Below are 19,110 nucleotides of genomic sequence, written 5' to 3' on the forward strand. Positions count from 1 at the left end.
AGAACTCTAGTAAATATTACACACAATAGATTGATTTTATTTAATATTTACACTACTTACTAATATTTCTAGTAAGAATGATCCTCTCAGTTACACTTTGTGGAGGAACTAATTTGACTTATAATCACCTAATTGTTTTGATATCAATAATGTAGGTACTTAACTATAAATAGGTATACTGAGCTACGACATTATTACACTATTTTGTCGGCTTAGCCAGTAAACATTTTATTAAGACACTTCAATTTACAAAATGAATATTAATTGCGATAAACAGTTAATCTTGACGGTAATATTTCAGGCAGATCGCAGAATTATACTCTTGAGCCAACAATTTATAAATCACAATCATATTGCACATAAACGTAATATTTTACTAATCAAAATCAGAATAAAAGTTAATTTATACACAGCCAAAAGATATACATGACGAAAATATACGTATACTTCATAACATGCGATATCATTTATTTATCATTAACGAATATACAATTTTATAGACAAATTAATATAAATAGACTGTGAAATCTGATATGCAATGGCCCAGACACCGCAAGTGGTCCGGATTGGTAGGACAACCAGCGTCACCAAATCCGGACCGGAAGTGACAAGGAAAGGTAAATGTTAAAATATTGGTCACTGAATTTTACGCGATTCTCTACCTAAAACGAACTTCTGACTAACATATAAATTGAACACACCAACAATATTTTGTTTTAAATATTTAAGGAACATCATTACGGTGAAATCATTAACAAAAAAAATATTGTGTGATGATGATGGCTGTTAGACATTTTTACTATTTTAACACAAGTTTAAAATCTCACAATAATCTTCTATTAACATGATTTATTAACATAGGTAACACATTGTTATTTTGTCATAATTATTTCATTGCATAGTGATATAATAAATTAATATTATTTCTAATAACTATATCAGAACGTGAAAAACCAAATTTCTAAGATTTAAAATGGCCAACTATTTTTGAGATTAAGTAGCATGAAACAATAAGAGACACTGTAATATTAAGATCTTCCTAACAACAGTAAAATAGCAATAAGATTTTTTCCATACTTATTTACATTATTATTACCGAGGCAAGTATTATGCGAAATATATTTTAAGTAAACAGTTAAAGTAGCTCGAGTTTCTTTTTAAGTTCAGTTTTTAATACATATTCTAAGTACTAGGTAGGTACACTGAAGAATCAGTCTGTTAAGTTTAATTTTTAAATAAATATTATAAATTACAAGTTTATAGTCGAATTCGAAACGGTAAAATTAATAAGTATAAAGTACGTAAGTCACTGTAATTAAATTAAACAACATTTCACAAAATCAACAGTTGTTAAAAAACATGTCACACTATAAAACAACACGTATCAACTACACCCAACGAAATGCGATCGTCAAACAAAAAAAAGGAAATATGAAATGAGCCCATTACACTATGAAAATATGTGTTGCGAAGAATTTAAAGGTAGAAGTAATTAAAAGAGTTGTGATTTCATGTGGAGTTTGTAGGAACTGTTGACCATACACCATACTCTTAACCTCTCGAATGCCGGAACGCGGATCCACGATAGTAGGTATTTAATTCTATACTTGGTCAACCAGATCTTGACAGTAGAAAAAGGCGGCAAATTTGAAAAATGTAGGCGCGAAGGGATATCGTCCCATAGAAAATTTGAATTTCGCGCCTTTTTTTACTGACAAGATTTGGTTGACCAGCTATAATTATTAATTAATTAGAATTCAATACTTACTGCGCGGATCCACGTTCCGGCATTCAAGAGGTTAAAAGTGATCGTTCGAGCGTGATTCGTTTTCAGAAATTCACTAGCTAAATATAGACTAGAGGTCACATAGCAGAGGTAGCCCCTAGGCATTACGTTCAACTAATAAATATTTAATTTGTACGCCAGCGATTTTTAAGATTATGTAGCCGAGCACTATCGAACGCACAATATGCGTCCTTGAAATGTCCAGTTCCTATAAACGCCTCTCTATTATAACTCAAAAACCCGGTATCCGCAGTCACTAGACCCAATCATTGAAACGCTCAGTCGGGTAGCTTTGTCCCTAGAGGGTAACTTTGGCCATTGGGATTAACTTGGTATAGGTTTTAGCATTGAAAGTATGGCACATTGTCATCTGGTAGGTTTTAGCTGACCGTCCACGTTTTTATGTTTTTTTATTAGATTATGTGTGGTTTTCAAATAGGCCAAAGTTGCCCTCTATTGGGTTAAATTTAAAGCAGCTACGTCTAGTGGTGTGCGCGTGAGTGCCGCGCGGCCACGACATGCGCAGCGAGCGGACTGCGCATGTCCGCAATGGAATGCCGCACCTTTAGCATGGCTTCCTCGCGACACACGTCGTCCTGCAAGATGCACTCCATTATCTTAGCTACAATTGTCGACGGTGGTACATGGGGATTCCCTGAAATCAGTAAAACTTGATGTAGTTACATAGGTGATAAGAATCTCGAAATTCTAAACTGAGGTGCAAATAGTAATCATCCGTATTTTGGTGAGAAGTCATGAGTCATGACCTTGTTTGTAAGAACTAAGAACACGCCGCGATAAGGTAGGTCACTCGGTAGGTATGATAGGTATCCGATAATTCGCACATAAGTACCGTAAAATTGTGAAACTCAGAACATACCACAGGCACCCACATTTTTTGTTAGGAAACAGTTTGCAGTGCATGCGTACTTAAATTATCCTATACTTGATTTTCTTGGAACCTATAACATAACTCAATAGGCAATGTTTGTAAAACGTTGTTATTTATAAAATAAGCTACAATTTTCCTCGTCTCAAGTAAACAAGTTGCAAGTTATGCAACACTCAAGTTTCCTCATTCAACGGTTTTTGTATACATAGGTATTAATAATTCGAGGCCTTAGTAATCTCCGATTTTTTTTTTATCTTGTTTCCCTTTATAGTTAATGGAGAAAATAATTTTATCTTTAACCGCCTTCATATCTATATGTGGACACTTAAGCCAATTTATACAAGAACTAAGATCAGTGGCGGCGCGTCCATAAAAGCCCATTCCCACCTGCTTGCCTGTTTTTGGACGTTTCAGCAGAGTTGTAAAGGAAATAATATATGTAAGCCAAATTAGCGGCATGTCTATGGATATGTTTGACGCGCCGGCGCGCCGCCACTGCTAAGTATCCTAAGGAGGTTTTCGGGGGCGAAAAATCGATCTAGCTAGGTCTTATCTCTGGGAAAACGCGCATTTTTGAGATTTATGTATTCCGAGCAAAGCTCGGTCTCCCAGATATTTATGTTTTAAATGAAGCCCAACCAAATGAGACTTGGTGGAACTGTATAGGGCCCATGTTTCGACGCGAGAAGTATTAGGCATAGTACGCGTTAGGGCTCATTTAGACGGCGCGCGAACTCGTATACGATTTTAGTCACATTGTGGACCATTGAAGTTACATCAATTCAGCCGACCGATCAAATGACGCAATGTAACGAAACTCGCATGCGAGTTCTCGCACCGTCTAAATGAGCCCTTAGAGACTACACCGTTAGAAAGGAATTTTAAACTTAGCATTCCGATTTAAGGTACAAATTCACTTCCTTAGCGGATCTAGAAATGAACCAAAACTTCTAGATCAGTGTAATGGTGTGATCCGAAAAAGGATTGATAACAAAATACAAATGTATTAAAAAATGATGATACTTACTGTACAGCAATTTCCGGCACCGCAATATGGCGGGCGGAGGGTGTAACTTTCATGAACCGGCAGACTGGGGTGCAGTGTTCTGTTAGTAAGGTTATTATTTCGCAGTTAGCATTAGTCACTGTTATTATTTCCGCCTTAACCAAAACATTATTAGTAATAGGTATTTCTGTTATCATTTGCATATTTGTGGTCGCTGTTACATAAATAGGTACCTACACAATTATAAACTTAAATATGATTAAATACCTAGGCATGTAAGTGAAAATGTACAGGCGCGTTTTGTAAACAGATATGTGCAGTGCTTAAGGAAAAGATCGATCTAGAGTTTTAACCGTTACATTTACATGTCTTATGCGGTCTAAGGACGAAAAACATGCACTATCGCGCGTGACAGACACGCAGCTATCTGTTCGATTGAGCAAAATAATTAATTTACGTAATGCAACCTACCAAATATTTATGAAAAAAGTAGTGAAATTATAAATTTTTAACGATTGTTTCGATTTAAACGTAGACTTTTCAAAGTTTCCCCTAAGATAATAAAGTAAAGAGTGACCATTACTTAATTGATAAATAAATAAATAAAAACTTCCCATGGGAAATTAATAATTAATCAACATATCCCTCGTCCCTCAATAACAAAGTAGCAGATAAAAATAACTCATTCCAAAATCGATCCTACAATGCAAAATGATTGTTTTTGTAAATAACGATGAAGTGGGGCTATGAACTTACGAACATCTGTTACACGCATATTCGATAAATTGTTACCTGACACCATAAGCATAAGCAAATTAAAATAGCCTAAATCTAAAATTTCAGGCTTCCCACACCCACGCCCACTATGAAGTTAGAATCAATTATGTTAGTATTTTGAAACACCCTGTATGATTATAAATATTGAAAACCACTCACCAGTCAATCCTCGGTACCCAAACACTCCACAGTCGTGCATGCGCATGGAATGTTGCTCATCTTTGATAAACTTGTCTGTACTTATGCCTTTCAGCTAAAAAAAAAAAACAATTTATGTTAGCATTGCCGGTCACACGGATGGATGTGTGAGTAAGACACATCCGCGGCGCGCGGATCCGGGCCCATGTGACCGAACCGTAAGCCTTATTGTAAAGACATAAGGTAATTGAGGGTCAGTTAAGAGTGCTTAAGACAAACAGCAAAATTTTTACTAGGGGGAATATTTCAATTACTTAACAATTTCCTTGGGAATAATTACCTAACCTCATTATCATCATCCTTGCGTTGTCCCGGCATTTTGCCACGGCTGATGGGAGCCTGAGGTCCGCTTGGCAACTAACCCCGGTAATTGGCGTGGGCACTAGTTTTTACGAAAGCGACTGCCATCTGACCTTCCAACCCAGAGGGTAAACTAGGCCCGTATTGGGATTAGTCCGGTTTCCTCACGATGTTTTCCTTCACCGAAAAGTGACTGGTAAATATCAAATGATATTTCGTACATAAGTTCCGAAAAACTCATTGGTACGAGCCGGAGTACGAACCCGCGACCTCTGTATTGATGATGTAACGTAATACTTCTTGCTGCTTCTACAGCTTAGGAAGACTTATGACAACATCACCCATATTGAAAGACTGAAAATATTATCACTGACGTAAGACCAGAACAGAATGTCAGTAACATTACCCCATCCCATACTAATTTAATTAACTGATAATTGTATTACAAATCCATGTCCCTAATCATATTATGTCGTTTATATTTAGGCACATGAAGAGAGAGATAAGCTGCGTTAACATTAAATATGGAATAATATTGATATAATATGTATATTTTTTCATACAATTTCACTGTATTCTATGAAACAAACAAAAAACAGTATGTCTTAGAGTGGCAAAATGCTAGGAAACAGTTGATTAACCCGTGGAGCGCCCTACCAAGGCACGTGTGATAGTAACTCCATACTATTCTTGGTTCTGGATGCTCCACGAGTTAAGTGAATCAAATTTTTATTTAATAAAATAATCCCATTCCAACAACTCTTTCGAGTCTAATTTCTATTAGATTACCAACGCTAATAAGCATTTATAGAATGTGTATGGGGCCTTCTATTACCAGTTAATAGATTATCATCCTTATTGCAAGTGAAATTACCGAACGCTAAAAATGTATTCATCTTTTAGTTTCTGACCTTCGGCACAAAAAGAGGGATGTTATTATAAGTTTGACGCCAATGTCTATTGAAGAAGAAGAAGAATGTCTTTTCTGCATAGGGGTTTTTTATTTTATTTTTATTAATTATAGTGTTCTGTATCATGCTTGTGAATTAATGTAAGTTGACCAACTTTTACTAATAATTTGTATAGAACCTAAAATAATGACATCTATTCATACTTACTTTAGATGGAACTAAAAATCTATCAGGTATCCTTTGTAGTTTCTGTTGTTTCTCACTAGGTCCAAAACCCAGAGCCAGTAGTACTGACTCGGCATCCACTTTTCTAGCTCCAAGCACATTCAGAACCGAGCTGCCACTCGATCCACTTGCATCTGACTGAAATTAAAAGATAACTACAGCCACTGAATATTCCTTACAAATAAAAATCTGCTTTTGATGATAATTATTGCAATTATGATGAAACATTAAACAAGATATTTATCAAAGATAATAATTTTTTTTAAGAAAAGCTATTTATCTTACCTGAAGGGAATAATCTCTTAGAAGTGGATTTTTCAGTTTAGGAGAATAACCCTCCGACTGAACAGAATGATCTCTCTGTAACCTTTTCCTAACATTGCTCGGAGATGCACTTGTAAGCACCCCACTCTCTAGCGATTTTCTTTTCCAATCTTTAGGACTAGGTACATCTAAATTTCGTTCTTCTTGTACTTCATCAGTGGCCTCAACAACTGTGTTCTCAGTGACAGATTCAGCTCTGCTGTCATCAGATATGACCTCTTTAAGGGTCCCTTCATCTGGTTTCTCGGTGTCATTGCCAACACCGTCGGCCGGGAGGGAGTCCAGCCACTGCTGCACAGGGCTGCTGCGGCGCATATCATCAATCACTCCACTTAACCACCCCCTAACTTTCCGCTCTAATATTGAAGACACTGACTCATTGAATGTATCTGAAAACCATTATTAATATCAATCATAACAAGTATAACAAACAACTTATTATGTGATGCCACAATGTTCAGTTGATTTACTCAATTTCTACATTAAGTGTGAAACGGAAATTCTCAGGTGTTTATTATTATCAGAAAAGAGCTGTACTGTAGCACATTAGCATTAATAATCGACAATTGTATAACTAAACAAATGGAATGAACCATCACGAGACAACACAAGGAGTATATTGTTTCGGTCACACCGCGGTAGGAGTTTACAAGGACAACTATCATATGTTCGCTGGCGAGACCAACCTTGCTTGGGATCCATCCTTAGTAGTCAAGGTAACGCAGCATGCAATATGAGAGGATACTGATATGAAACATACGTGCAAGATGTATACAAAGCTCACAATACTTGTATACTTTTTATAAGAAACTAGACTGGCTTACCTTCAAACAGAAATTTCAATTTATAGTTAACATTTTAGTCTGCCCCAATGCCGAGCCTAAGATAATATGCATGAGTGTCACTTTTCAAACCCTCGCAATAAACACTAAAGATGTAAAATATAAAACAATATTAAATAATCGTACACACAATAATACAGCTGAGCTGAGGACGAGACAAAGACAACAAATTGCTATTGAAATAAATAAAATTATGAGATAAAATAATATTTATGTTGCCAGACGCAAAATGTCTGACAAGTGACAACGTTGACAACTTGTTTTTGGCTGCGTTCACCTTATGGTGAACGTATCCCGACGAGCTCGGTAAATCGACCGATTTGATCAGGAAAATAATTGGCGCCAACCTCATATAGCGTCCACACGTACACAATTTAATCACCAATTTGCATTCCATAGAGGCATAGATACATACTATAGTGGGATTATTCGTATTTGCATTATTTGACACATGTCACTCACAACAGCAATACAACGTAAAATGTCTTGCACATTGAAATCACAAAGGAAGACAAATACTCTGCAAACGTTTACGTTCTACGTCTTTTTTTTTTTAGGGTTGGCCGGACACCACCGTTATGAATCGGTAGTCGTCTAAGTTAATCGATATAAATTTTTCATTTTAGGTCGCAACAATTCAATTCAATGTTTTATTCATAAAATATACATTTTACACATCAAATTTTTAAACATTATTAAATCTAGGTAAATTTTGTTATAAATCATTCATATTACAATAGTTATTCCATATTTATAACAAAACATTATTAAATTTATTATATCCTCTTATTATTATTTATTAACCATATAATAGGCTACATGACTAATTTTTTTTTATGGTATCAATCGATCGGGTTTGTTTTTAGGATCAAATGTATATATGGGACCCATTGCAATAAAGTAACACAAAAGTCAGAAATTGTAGTCAAAGTCCGACAGTCGCACTTCACTCGCGAAACGCCTTATACAAAACGACCAGAGGCCGTGACGTCATCGCCCATCTTGTAGTATGGACAAAACAAGAAAATTGCGTTTTTGTCGGTGAAATATTGCGTTTATGTATATAGTTGCTATACAATATTTTTTTGGATGAAATGTAAGGAATCAAATGGTACCCTTACTTTTATCGTTTTTGGAATTTAAATAAAAACTTAAATTTTGAAACTTTCAGGTCCTGTAATTTTGTAATTTTTCAATATTTTATTTTAATATCCACATTATTGTGATAAATCTTAAACTAATCGCCAGCTATCTATTTTACTAGATTTTGTTATAAAATTCAACATGTGTCATCATCCCTATTCTAGCTTTATATCTCAAATAAAAATTCATTAAACGTCACAATTCGATACCTCACTCTAGGTGCCATCCAATCGTAATCGCTTGCTGTGACAATCGATTTGGGTTAGTTACAGATGTAGATATAGAGATCTATAAACGTCAGTCATAATCATAATGTGTCAAATAATGCAAATAAGAATGCACTTTGTGTCTGCATCTGCTGATTTGATCGGGGAATCAAATTAGCGTTTGGCGATTGGCGAAAAATTGTCTCGTCTGGACTCCACTTAACAGCCCGCTCCACACTCGTAGCTTGAAGCCGCGATTCACGCACAGCGAACACAAACGGCGCGCTCTTTCTTTCTTCCGTGACCGCGAACCACGTTCGACGTGTTGCCTCCCTGTCACACTTACGTACGAATTTACAAGTGCGACAGAGAGGCAACACGTCGAACGTGGTTCGCGGTAGGCCCTCTGTGCGGAAAGAGAAGAGTCGTGAAATGTATGGGATCCAATACATTCTACGACTCTTCTCTTTCCGCACATGCTCTAGTCTTTGATCTAGAAGGAGGGGGCTACAGAGCAAGAAAAGTCGATAGCGCAATAATTTGGCAGCGAATTAAAAAACTATAATATATATGGCAATGTTTTTAAGCAGTTACTAAACGTCATTCACATGGTATGTGCAGTCTCTGGAAACTCCCTTATTGACAAAAAATATGTGGCGATAAAGTTCGCAAGGCGACAACATACCGGACCGGAACCGGAACTTGACATTAATGCGTACATACGAGTGTCAGTCGACCATTTTGCAAAAATTTGAAATCCTACATTGGATTGTTGTGTGTGTGAAAATGGTCGGAAAAAGCCGATATTGTGAGATATGCGGCGTGAGAGAAATTTTCAGAGGAGGCTTCTTTGCCAAATTTCCCAAGGATGAACTGCGGTAAGTCAACAAGTTCCTAAATACAACTAGGGAATAAATCAAATTACTTTATTAAACATTTTGATTTGTTAGCCGCGTAAGCTGAAGGCCGACTGAGAAGCCGGTTCGAATCCTTCACTCCGTAATGCCGCAAGGGATTCAAATAGGAGGAGCAAGCACGTACTGCTCGCCCATAGAACTTTGGTTTAGACTTTCTAGGGTGACATCATAGACCGTAGTCTGTTCCTATATGAAGTTTAATTACTTACCTACTACAAAAGCTTTGATGTAATTCATTTTCATATTTAGCTACCTTTCTAAAGTACTTAAATTATTGGTTTACAGGTGTAAAACTTGGCTTAGACTGGTTGGAAAAGAAGATCTGATTCATGTCCCCATAGAGAAGTTGCATGAGCTACGTCATGTTTGTGGTGACCACTTTGACCGGAGAGACTTTGGGAAGACAGGAAATAAGCTAAAAAAAAGAGCATATCCAAAATTAAATCTTGCCGCACCTCCACTGACAGACCATCAATTAAGAGGATTCCCTCAACATGTAGCAAGTAGACGAGGTAACTTTTTATTAGTTAACATATTTATTAATTATCCTTTAAAACAGTGGATAGGTCCAGCACAGCAACAAATAAATTTCATTTCTATCACATATATGCGACTACTTATATATATTAGTGATAAAAAGAGTCCCATATACGTGACAGAAATGTTTCTATCACTGGAAAAAGGCCACAGTTTTACAGCTATAGTATGGAAGTAGTATAGGTACATACTCTACTTGGTTAACAGCCGACTACAACTGACAAATAAAAGTGATAAGTGATGGTAATGTAATATGTACCTTTCACTTACCACTACCAGGTATGTTTGTAATATCTTTTTTAAACTTATTATACGTGCTGCGGCGCCTGCGGGACAGCCGCAACAGTCTCCCGGCAGTTATAGCTGACAGGCTTGATAGTCAGCTTCTCGTGCACCGGACCAGGGTACACTCAATGGTGTATGTAGTTATTATTAGTAGTGTATATGCCTGGCTCCAGCCAAATAGATATATTATAATATTGTAAATTAAAATTAATAACTTATAAAAATATTCAACCGGATAAAGGTAAGCGTATTATTATGAGGATGTTACTTGTTGAATAATTTCTAATAACAATAATTTATTTTAGTTCCTTATTAAGATAGTAAGTATTAAGTACTAACATGTATGGACCGTTATGAAGAAGTCTGCAATAAACAAATTTTATATTATTTTTATAACATGAGAAATGTCTTTAGATAATGTAGTTATGTATTTTTTTTGGGTTCCAGCACAAACTTCATCAGCTGCTGCATCTACCAGTACTAGCCAAGCTTGTCTGCAATATGGACTATTAGGCATTCAACCGGATAAAGGTAAGCATATTATTATGAGGATGTTACTTGTTGAATTATTTCTAATAACAATAATTTATTTTAGTTCCTTATTAAGATAGTAGGTATTAAGTACCGTATGTATGGACCGTTATGAAGAAGTCTGAAATAAACAAATTTTATTTTATTTTTATATCATGTGAAATGCCTTTAGATAATGTATTTATGTATTTTTTTTTTGGTTCCAGCACAAACTTCATCAGCTGCTGCATCTACCAGTACTAGCCAAGCTTGTCTGCAATCTGGACTATTAGGCATTCAACCGGATAAAGGTAAGCATATTATTATGAGGATGTTACTTGTTGAATAATTTCTAATAACAATAATTTATTTTAGTTCCTTATTAAGATAGTAAGTATTAAGTACTAACATGTATGGACCGTTATGAAGAAGTCTGCAATAAACAAATTTTATTTTATTTTTATAACATGTGAAATGTCTTTAGATAATGTAGTTATGTATTTTTTTGGGTTCCAGCACAAACTTCATCAGATGCTGCATCTACCAGTACTAGCCAAGCTTGTCTGCAATCTGGATTATTAGGCATTCAACCGGATAAAGGTAAGCGTATTATATATTAAGTAACATCCTCATTTACTTGTTGAATTATTTGTTTATTATTTCCTATTGAGTACATATGCGAATTGTCTGCGAACTGGCAAGAAAATTAGGTAGTCATATTTAGGTTTGGTTGCACCAAAGATTCTGTCATCATTAAAACGTTCGCAAAGTTTTATAGTAAGCATGGAAAGTTTCATAGTTTTCTTACTATAAAACTGAGTGACGTAGATTAAAATAGAGTACATAGCTGATTTCCTCGACTGGGCATTTTTAAGTAAAGGTGTGATGGAGTTTTGGAGAGATCTTTTTAGGGTTCCGTAGCCAAATGGCAAAAAACGGAACCCTTATGGATTCGTCATGTCTGTCCGTCTGGCTGTCCGTCTGTCTGTTCGTCTGTCTGTCCGTCTGTCTGTCCGTGTATGTGACAGCTACTTTTTCCCGAAACTATAAGAACTATACTGTTGAAACTTGGTAAGTAGATGTATTATGTGAACCGCATTAAGATTTTTACACAAAAATAGAAAAAAAACGATAAATTTTGGAGGTCCCCCATACTTATTTTCATCAAACCCATACGTGTGGGGTATCTATGGATAGGTCTTCAAAAATGATATTGAGGTTTCTAATGTAATGCGAATGCGCGAGAGACACTTCCAAAGTGGTCCCCCCCTGTAACTTCTAAAATAAAGAGAATGATAAAACTAAAACAAATATATGATGTACATTACCATGCAAACTTCCACCGAAAATTGGTTTGAACGAGATCTAGTAAGTAGTTTTTTGTTTAATCGTCATAGATCGTGAACCGCTATTTTATTATGTTACTTGCTGTTACGGAACCCTTCATGCGCGAGTCCGGCTCGCACTTGGCCGCTTTTTAGGGTTCCGTACCCAAAGGGTAAAACGGGATCCTATATTACTAAGACTTCGCTGTCCGTCCGTCCGTCCGTCCGTCCGTCTGTCACCGGGCTGTATCTCACGAACCGTGATAGCTAGACAGTTGAAATTTTCACAGATGGTGTATTTCTGTTGCCGCTATAACAACAAATACTAAAAACAGAATAAAATAAAGATTTAAGTGGGGCTCCCATACAACAAACGTGATTTTTGACCGAAGTAAAGCAGCGTCGGGCGGGGTCAGTACTTGGATGGGTGACCGTTTTTTTTTGCCGTTTTTTTGCATTATGGTACGGAACCCTTCGTGCGCGAATCCGACTCGCACTTGCCCGGTTTTTTAGTTACTTGGTATTGTATTGTACCCTTTTTAGGATTCCGTAGTCAACTAGGAACATCTCCTCTACAAGTTAAGTGGAAGTGAATTTTTTTGTACTTTGTTAATACCAGTGAAAATGGTAATTATATGCTAGTTTTGTTTTAAAAGTATTTTCACACAGATCTCAAGATCACGTTGCTATTCGAAACCTATATTCCGATTTGTGAACATTTTTAGGGTTCCGTAGCCAAAATGGCAAAAAAGAAACCCTCATAGTTTCGTCATGGCCGTCTGTTCGTCCGTATGTCACAGTCATTTTACTCCAAAACTATAAGATTATGGGTATTTTAATAAAATTTGGAACATGTGTTTTTATATGACATAGGAGGCAAACGAGCACACGAGTCACCGTGATGGTAAGAGATTACCGTTGTCCATGGATACCCGCAACACCATAGGGGTTGTAATTTCATTGCAGGCCTCTTTTATTGAAAGTTTGAAGGTTGTAACGGTCCGAAAATACCACACGCGACAGTTCATTCCACAGTTTGTCTGTGCGAGGCAGGACGTGTCTGGAGAAACTCATAGTTGATGGTCTTCGCATGCTCTGACTGCTTTGTAATAGTTTACTTGAGGACTCTTTACTAGGTACCTACTACTCCTACTAGATAAGTGAGATTTGCTCTCACGCGGACGCCGATATGCATGTCTTCAAGCAGGTTATTAGTATCAGCTATAAGTAGGTCAAATAGATCGGTATAAGGGCCCCCCCACATCTGGCGTCTTTCGAGCGTCGGCTTCTACAATTCTATGGCCGCTGCTCGATGCAACGTCGACGCAGCGTCGACGCAACTGCGCAGCGACGTCATTTTCCATAGCGCTGACCAGACGCCGACAGACGCCGACGCTCGAAGGACGCTAGATGTGGGGGGGGCCTAAAACAGATAAGAATAAGTTCAAAGTAATGTACATACCTACATATTTACACTTGGTTTACCGCCTCCGCCTACTAGGACTGACAAATAAAAATAAGTGATGGTACTAACTAATGTATTATGTACCTACCTACCTATGATTGTAATTTCTTTTTGAAACTTATTTTAACGTGTGAAATTTCTTTAGATAATTTAATGTAGGTATGTATTTTTTTGGGTTCCAGCACAAACTTCATCAGCTGCTGCATCTACCAGTACTAGCCAAGCTTGTCTGCAATCTGGACTATTAGGCATTCAACCGGATAAAGGTACCTTTTTTAACCGACTTTCAAATCTCAAAAGGAGGAGGTTATCAATTCGGTTGTGTTTTTTAGGGTTCCGTAGTCAAATGGCAAAAAAACGGAACCCTTATAGATTCGTCAGGGGTCATCCATTAATTACGTCACACCAATTTCTATGTTTTTTGACTCCCCCCCCCCTTGTCACACTTGGTCACATTTGGCAAACCCCTCCACCCCTAGTGTGACGTCACATTTTTTCTACGAAATCGCCAAATAGAATTAAGTAAGTACCTAAGTATTATTTTAATATACTAACTTGGTCAAGCAGATCTTGTCAGTAGAAAAAGGCGGCAAATTTGAAAAATGTAGGCGCGAAGGGATATCGTCCCATAGAAAATTTGAATTTCGCGCCTTTTTCTACTGACAAGATCTGCTTGACCAAGTATATTTTAAACTTTCGCGTTTTGAATACATATTAACTCACATTATAGACGGGTCTAACGCGAATTATATTCAATTACCTTTATTTACCGACGTTTCGACACAGGTCCACCACACACAGGACCAGTGAAACCTGTGTCGAAACGTCGGTAAATAAAGGTAATTGAATATAATTCGCGTTAGACCCGTCTATAATGTGAGTTAACAAGTATATTTTATCAAAATATTTCTGACGATATAAATATTAGTAATTTTATAACCCAAAACTGCTTAGGAAAGAAAATTAAACGATTAAAAACTATTTTCGTTTTAAAAACTTGTTATTTAAATATACAGCGAACTAAATAATTTACATCAATTTTCGGTTACTGATGAAGTTAAAGTGACGTCACAAAGTTTGTCTCCCCCCCTCCCCCATGTCACAATATGTCACATTTTCTTGACCCCCTCCCTCCCCCTAAACGTGTGACGTAATTAATGGATGACCCCTCATGTCTGTCTGTCTGTCTGTCCGTCCGTATGTCACAGCCACTTTTTTCCGAAAGTATAAGCACTATACTGTTGAAACTTGGTGAGTAGATGTATTCTGTGAACCGCATTAAGATTTTCATACAAAAATAGAAAAAAGACATTAAATTTTTAGGGTTCCCCATACATAGAACTGAAACCCAAAATTTTTTTTTTCATCAAACCCATACGACCATGTGGGGTATCTATGGATAGGTCTTCAAAAATGATTGAGGTTTCTAATATCATTTTCTTCTAAACTCTAAATAGTTTGCGCGAGAGACACTTCCAAAGTGGTAAAATGTGTGTGTCCCCCCCTGTAACTTCTAAAATAAAGAGAATGATAAACCTAAAAAAAATGTATGATGTACATTACCATGCAAATTTCCATCGAAAATTGGTTTGAACAAGATTTGGTAAGTAGTTTTTTTTAATACGTCATAACATAAACCGTAAACCCCAATTTTATTATGTTACTTGCTGTCACGGAACTCTTCATGGGCGAGTCCGACTCGCACTTGGCCGCTTTTTTTCTATTAAGCGTATTACTAGTATGAGGGTGGTGAAGTTACACCAAGAAAAGTCTGCAACGATTTGACAGCCCTCGCAGTGCCAGTGTTATTTTAATCGTCAAACTTCCATGAAATTATGACGTATAAATAACACTTCCACTGCGTGGGCTATCAAAATCGCTGCAGACTTTTCTTGGTGTAACTCTAAGTACCTACTGGTAGAATTATTTCCTAATGAGTAGGTATGCTAATTGTCTGCGAAGCGGCAAGAAAATTAGGCATCTAGATTTAGGGTCGGTTGCACCAAACAGTCTGTCACCGTTAAAACGTTCGCTAAGTTTTATTGTCTGGGAAGTTTCATAGTTCACTCCTGACTCTCCTGAGTGATGTTTATCAGTCCATTATATCGATGATTATGTGACGTTATAGATTTAAATTAGTTGTGCGATGAAAATAGTACCTTTGTATTTTAGTTTTAAGTATGATTTGCTCGACAGGGCGTGACAAATTTTAATGGATGGGGTGATAGAGTTTTGATTTTTAGGGTTTTGTAAATGTAAGTATAGTCAACCAGGAACTCTTACAGTTTCGCCGTGTCCGTTCATCTATTTGTCTGTGCGTGGCTTTTAGCTCAGTGACCTTTAAGTACTCGGAGATAGTAAAGCTACAGACATGGGTATACATATAATATATCTGTTTTATATTTTACTTCTGTCCCGATTGGTTTTAATGCTATTAATTTAAATTAATTTTGTTTCAGTGCAAGATGTTCTTCGTGATCACAATTATTTTAAACATAATGATGATGAGGAAGACACGTCGACGAAAGCACAAACCCCAGTGTTTGACACCGCAACGTCTGCGACTACCATTCGAGCTGATCTTCAATCTACATGCCTAAGAATTCAACCGGATAAAGGTAAGCGTAGAATTATGAAAATGTTATTGGCTCAATTAAATGCTATTGAGCATGCGACTTGTCCACCGAACAAGAAATGGTTAGGTATGGGATCATCCATTAATTACGTCACACGAATTTCTAGGTTTTTGACCCCTCCCCCCTCCTTGTCACACTTGGTCACATTTTGCAAATCCCTCCCCACCTGGTGTGACGTCACATTTTAGGCAATTTTGTTTTCAACGAAATCGGCAATACTAACTCGGCATTGTATAGCGGGCGTGGGTATAGTAATAGTCGGCACTGAAGTTAAAAGCAGTTTATTAAACTTAAAGTACACGGATTACGATACAACACAGTCCACTACACATTAAAATACTAAGGGTCGGTTGCACCAAACTGTTACGAACGTTAAAGAGTTCGCTAAATTTTTATGTATGGAAAGTTTCAGGCCCTATAAGTAGGTCAAATAGATCGGTATAAGGGCCCCCCCACATCTGGCGTCTTTCGAGCGTCGGCTTCTACAATTCTATGGCCGCTGCTCGATGCAACGTCGACGCAGCGTCGACGCAACTGCGCAGCGACGTCATTTTCCATAGCGCTGACCAGACGCCGACAGACGCCGACGCTCGAAGGACGCTAGATGTGGGGGGGGCCTAAAACAGATAAGAATAAGTTCAAAGTAATGTACATACCTACATATTTACACTTGGTTTACCGCCTCCGCCTACTAGGACTGACAAATAAAAATAAGTGATGGTACTAACTAATGTATTATGTACCTACCTACCTATGATTGTAATTTCTTTTTGAAACTTATTTTAACGTGTGAAATTTCTTTAGATAATTTAATGTAGGTATGTAATTTTACTTCTGTCCCGATTGGTTTTAATGCTATTAATTTAAATTAATTTTGTTTCAGTGCAAGATGTTCTTCGTGATCACAATTATTTTAAACATAATGATGATGAGGAAGACACGTCGACGAAAGCACAAACCCCAGTGTTTGACACCGCAACGTCTGCGACTACCATTCGAGCTGATCTTCAATCTACATGCCTAAGAATTCAACCGGATAAAGGTAAGCGTAGAATTATGAAAATGTTATTGGCTCAATTAAATGCTATTGAGCATGCGACTTGTCCACCGAACAAGAAATGGTTAGGTATGGGATCATCCATTAATTACGTCACACGAATTTCTAGGTTTTTGACCCCTCCCCCCTCCTTGTCACACTTGGTCACATTTTGCAAATCCCTCCCCACCTGGTGTGACGTCACATTTTAGGCAATTTTGTTTTCAACGAAATCGGCAATACTAACTCGGCATTGTATAGCGGGCGTGGGTATAGTAATAGTCGGCACTGAAGTTAAAAGCAGTTTATTAAACTTAAAGTACACGGATTACGATACAACACAGTCCACTACACATTAAAATACTAAGGGTCGGTTGCACCAAACTGTTACGAACGTTAAAGAGTTCGCTAAATTTTTATGTATGGAAAGTTTCATAGTAAAGGCGCGGGGCGCGCCGGCTGACGATGATCAGTCTGTCAAATGTGGTTGGTGCAACTGGCCCTAAAACTGTTACAATTGAACAAAGCTATGATCGGTCGTAGGGTCGGATACACGCATACGTTTATACACAAAGGTGTCGGCTACCGAACTAACTCGCGCGCAGCGCCCTCAGCGATCACGCGATACAACATGGCGGCACACGCGCCCACCATAAGTTGACCCGCGGCTTAATCTGTTAAGAAGCGAGCCGGGGGTCGACCGCGATTGGTTCTCTTGGGGAGACGCTTACAAGGCGCGATATCCCTTTCTAACGCACGCGTGGGCGTGCTGTCCCTGTCACACGCTATAATTGATATGATGTCACGATCCTCAGTATTGAGGGACCAAGTGAAGAAGAAAAGCTGTTACTAGTAGGCATAGGTACTGGATCACGAACATGGTCGATCGTCAGGAAGGTGGTCCGCCGTAACGTCTGTCAAGAACACAGGTATGAGTGAGAGAGATAGAGAGACAAATATGCTGACAGAACCAGAGGGTCTACTGTGAACCATGTTCGACGTGTTGCCTCTCTGTCACACTTACGTACGAATTTACAAGTGCGACAAAGACGCAACGGGGTAGGCTCTCAGGACAGTGGAGGAATTACATACAGTCTTTGCCGCCTTAGGCCCCAAGCTACATAGCAAGCTCTAGCCGCCCCCCCTTTCTCAGCACCCATCATATAGACTGCCGCCCAAAATATCTGGCCGCCCTAGGCCCGGGCCTACTCGATCTTAGGGCAAATTCGTAACTGCCTGAGGGTCGCGTGGGTCCGCTACGCCCGCTCGCTATCGTTTTTAACTAGGACGCTTGTCACTGGACCATAGACATCGAAGTTTGCAAATTGCGAGCATCTTTCTCTGTTACTGTAATTACTCCTTTATAGGAGTAAAAGAGAAAGATGCCCGTAATTTGCGAACTTCGGTGTTCACGGTGCTAGGTCACCTGTGCGAAAAGAGAAGAGTCGTGAAATGTAAAGAAATTAGTGATGTGCCGTTCTTAATAAATTTTACAAAGAGGGTAAATTCCCAGTAACGTTTCTGGTATCGTCCCAAAAGTCAGTAAATTACGATAAAGTTCTATTTTTCTTTTATTATCAATGTGTTTATTATTATTATAACAATGCATAAATGTGTCTGTAATGTTTAAGGACTTTGATTTTCAATTTTGGTAATTATTTATTCTGTATTGGCTCTCATTTCACCAATTTAAACATGCCGAAATAAATACATACCTATTTATATAAACTTACTTAAGTACCTAATAAAAATTGTGTAACACTGATTCTCATCGTGCCGACATCATAGT

General features: G+C 37.7%; 1 protein-coding gene across 4 annotated transcripts; it reads right to left on the minus strand.

Moving 5' to 3' along the window:
• Positions 1–1,882: 1,882 nt before the first annotated feature.
• On the minus strand, positions 1,883–7,390 carry LOC134652191 (uncharacterized). Of its 4 annotated transcripts, none has more exons than XM_063507355.1 (6): positions 7,244–7,383; positions 7,106–7,122; positions 6,381–6,808; positions 6,078–6,233; positions 4,621–4,714; positions 1,883–2,441 (listed from the first exon to the last, which is right to left on the minus strand). In XM_063507355.1, the coding sequence occupies exons 2-6, from the start codon at positions 7,119–7,121 to the stop codon at positions 2,269–2,271; spliced, it is 867 nt and encodes a 288-aa protein (XP_063363425.1). In that variant the 5' UTR covers position 7,122; positions 7,244–7,383; the 3' UTR covers positions 1,883–2,268. The 4 variants fall into 4 exon arrangements, with proteins under 4 accessions (XP_063363425.1, XP_063363424.1, XP_063363427.1 ...); XM_063507356.1 differs by lacking the exon at positions 7,244–7,383 and adding an exon at positions 3,706–3,784 and having other exon boundaries at positions 2,269–2,441; positions 7,106–7,235; XM_063507354.1 differs by lacking the exon at positions 7,244–7,383 and having other exon boundaries at positions 7,106–7,235.
• Between the last annotated feature and the right edge of the window lie 11,720 nt (positions 7,391–19,110).

This window comes from Cydia amplana, chromosome 11, assembly GCF_948474715.1.
Source record: "Cydia amplana chromosome 11, ilCydAmpl1.1, whole genome shotgun sequence".
In the NCBI taxonomy this organism is placed as follows: domain Eukaryota; kingdom Metazoa; phylum Arthropoda; class Insecta; order Lepidoptera; family Tortricidae; genus Cydia; species Cydia amplana.

Bases quoted from the DNA above. Each gene is read 5' to 3' on its own strand.
- LOC134652191 (XM_063507355.1), bottom strand. The intron at 6,234-6,380 runs GTAAGATAAATA...TTTTAATTTCAG, and splicing joins TAAGAGATTATTCCCTTCAG to TCAGATGCAAGTGGATCGAG. The intron at 2,442-4,620 runs GTGAGTGGTTTT...TACTGATTTCAG, and splicing joins TGGGTACCGAGGATTGACTG to GGAATCCCCATGTACCACCG.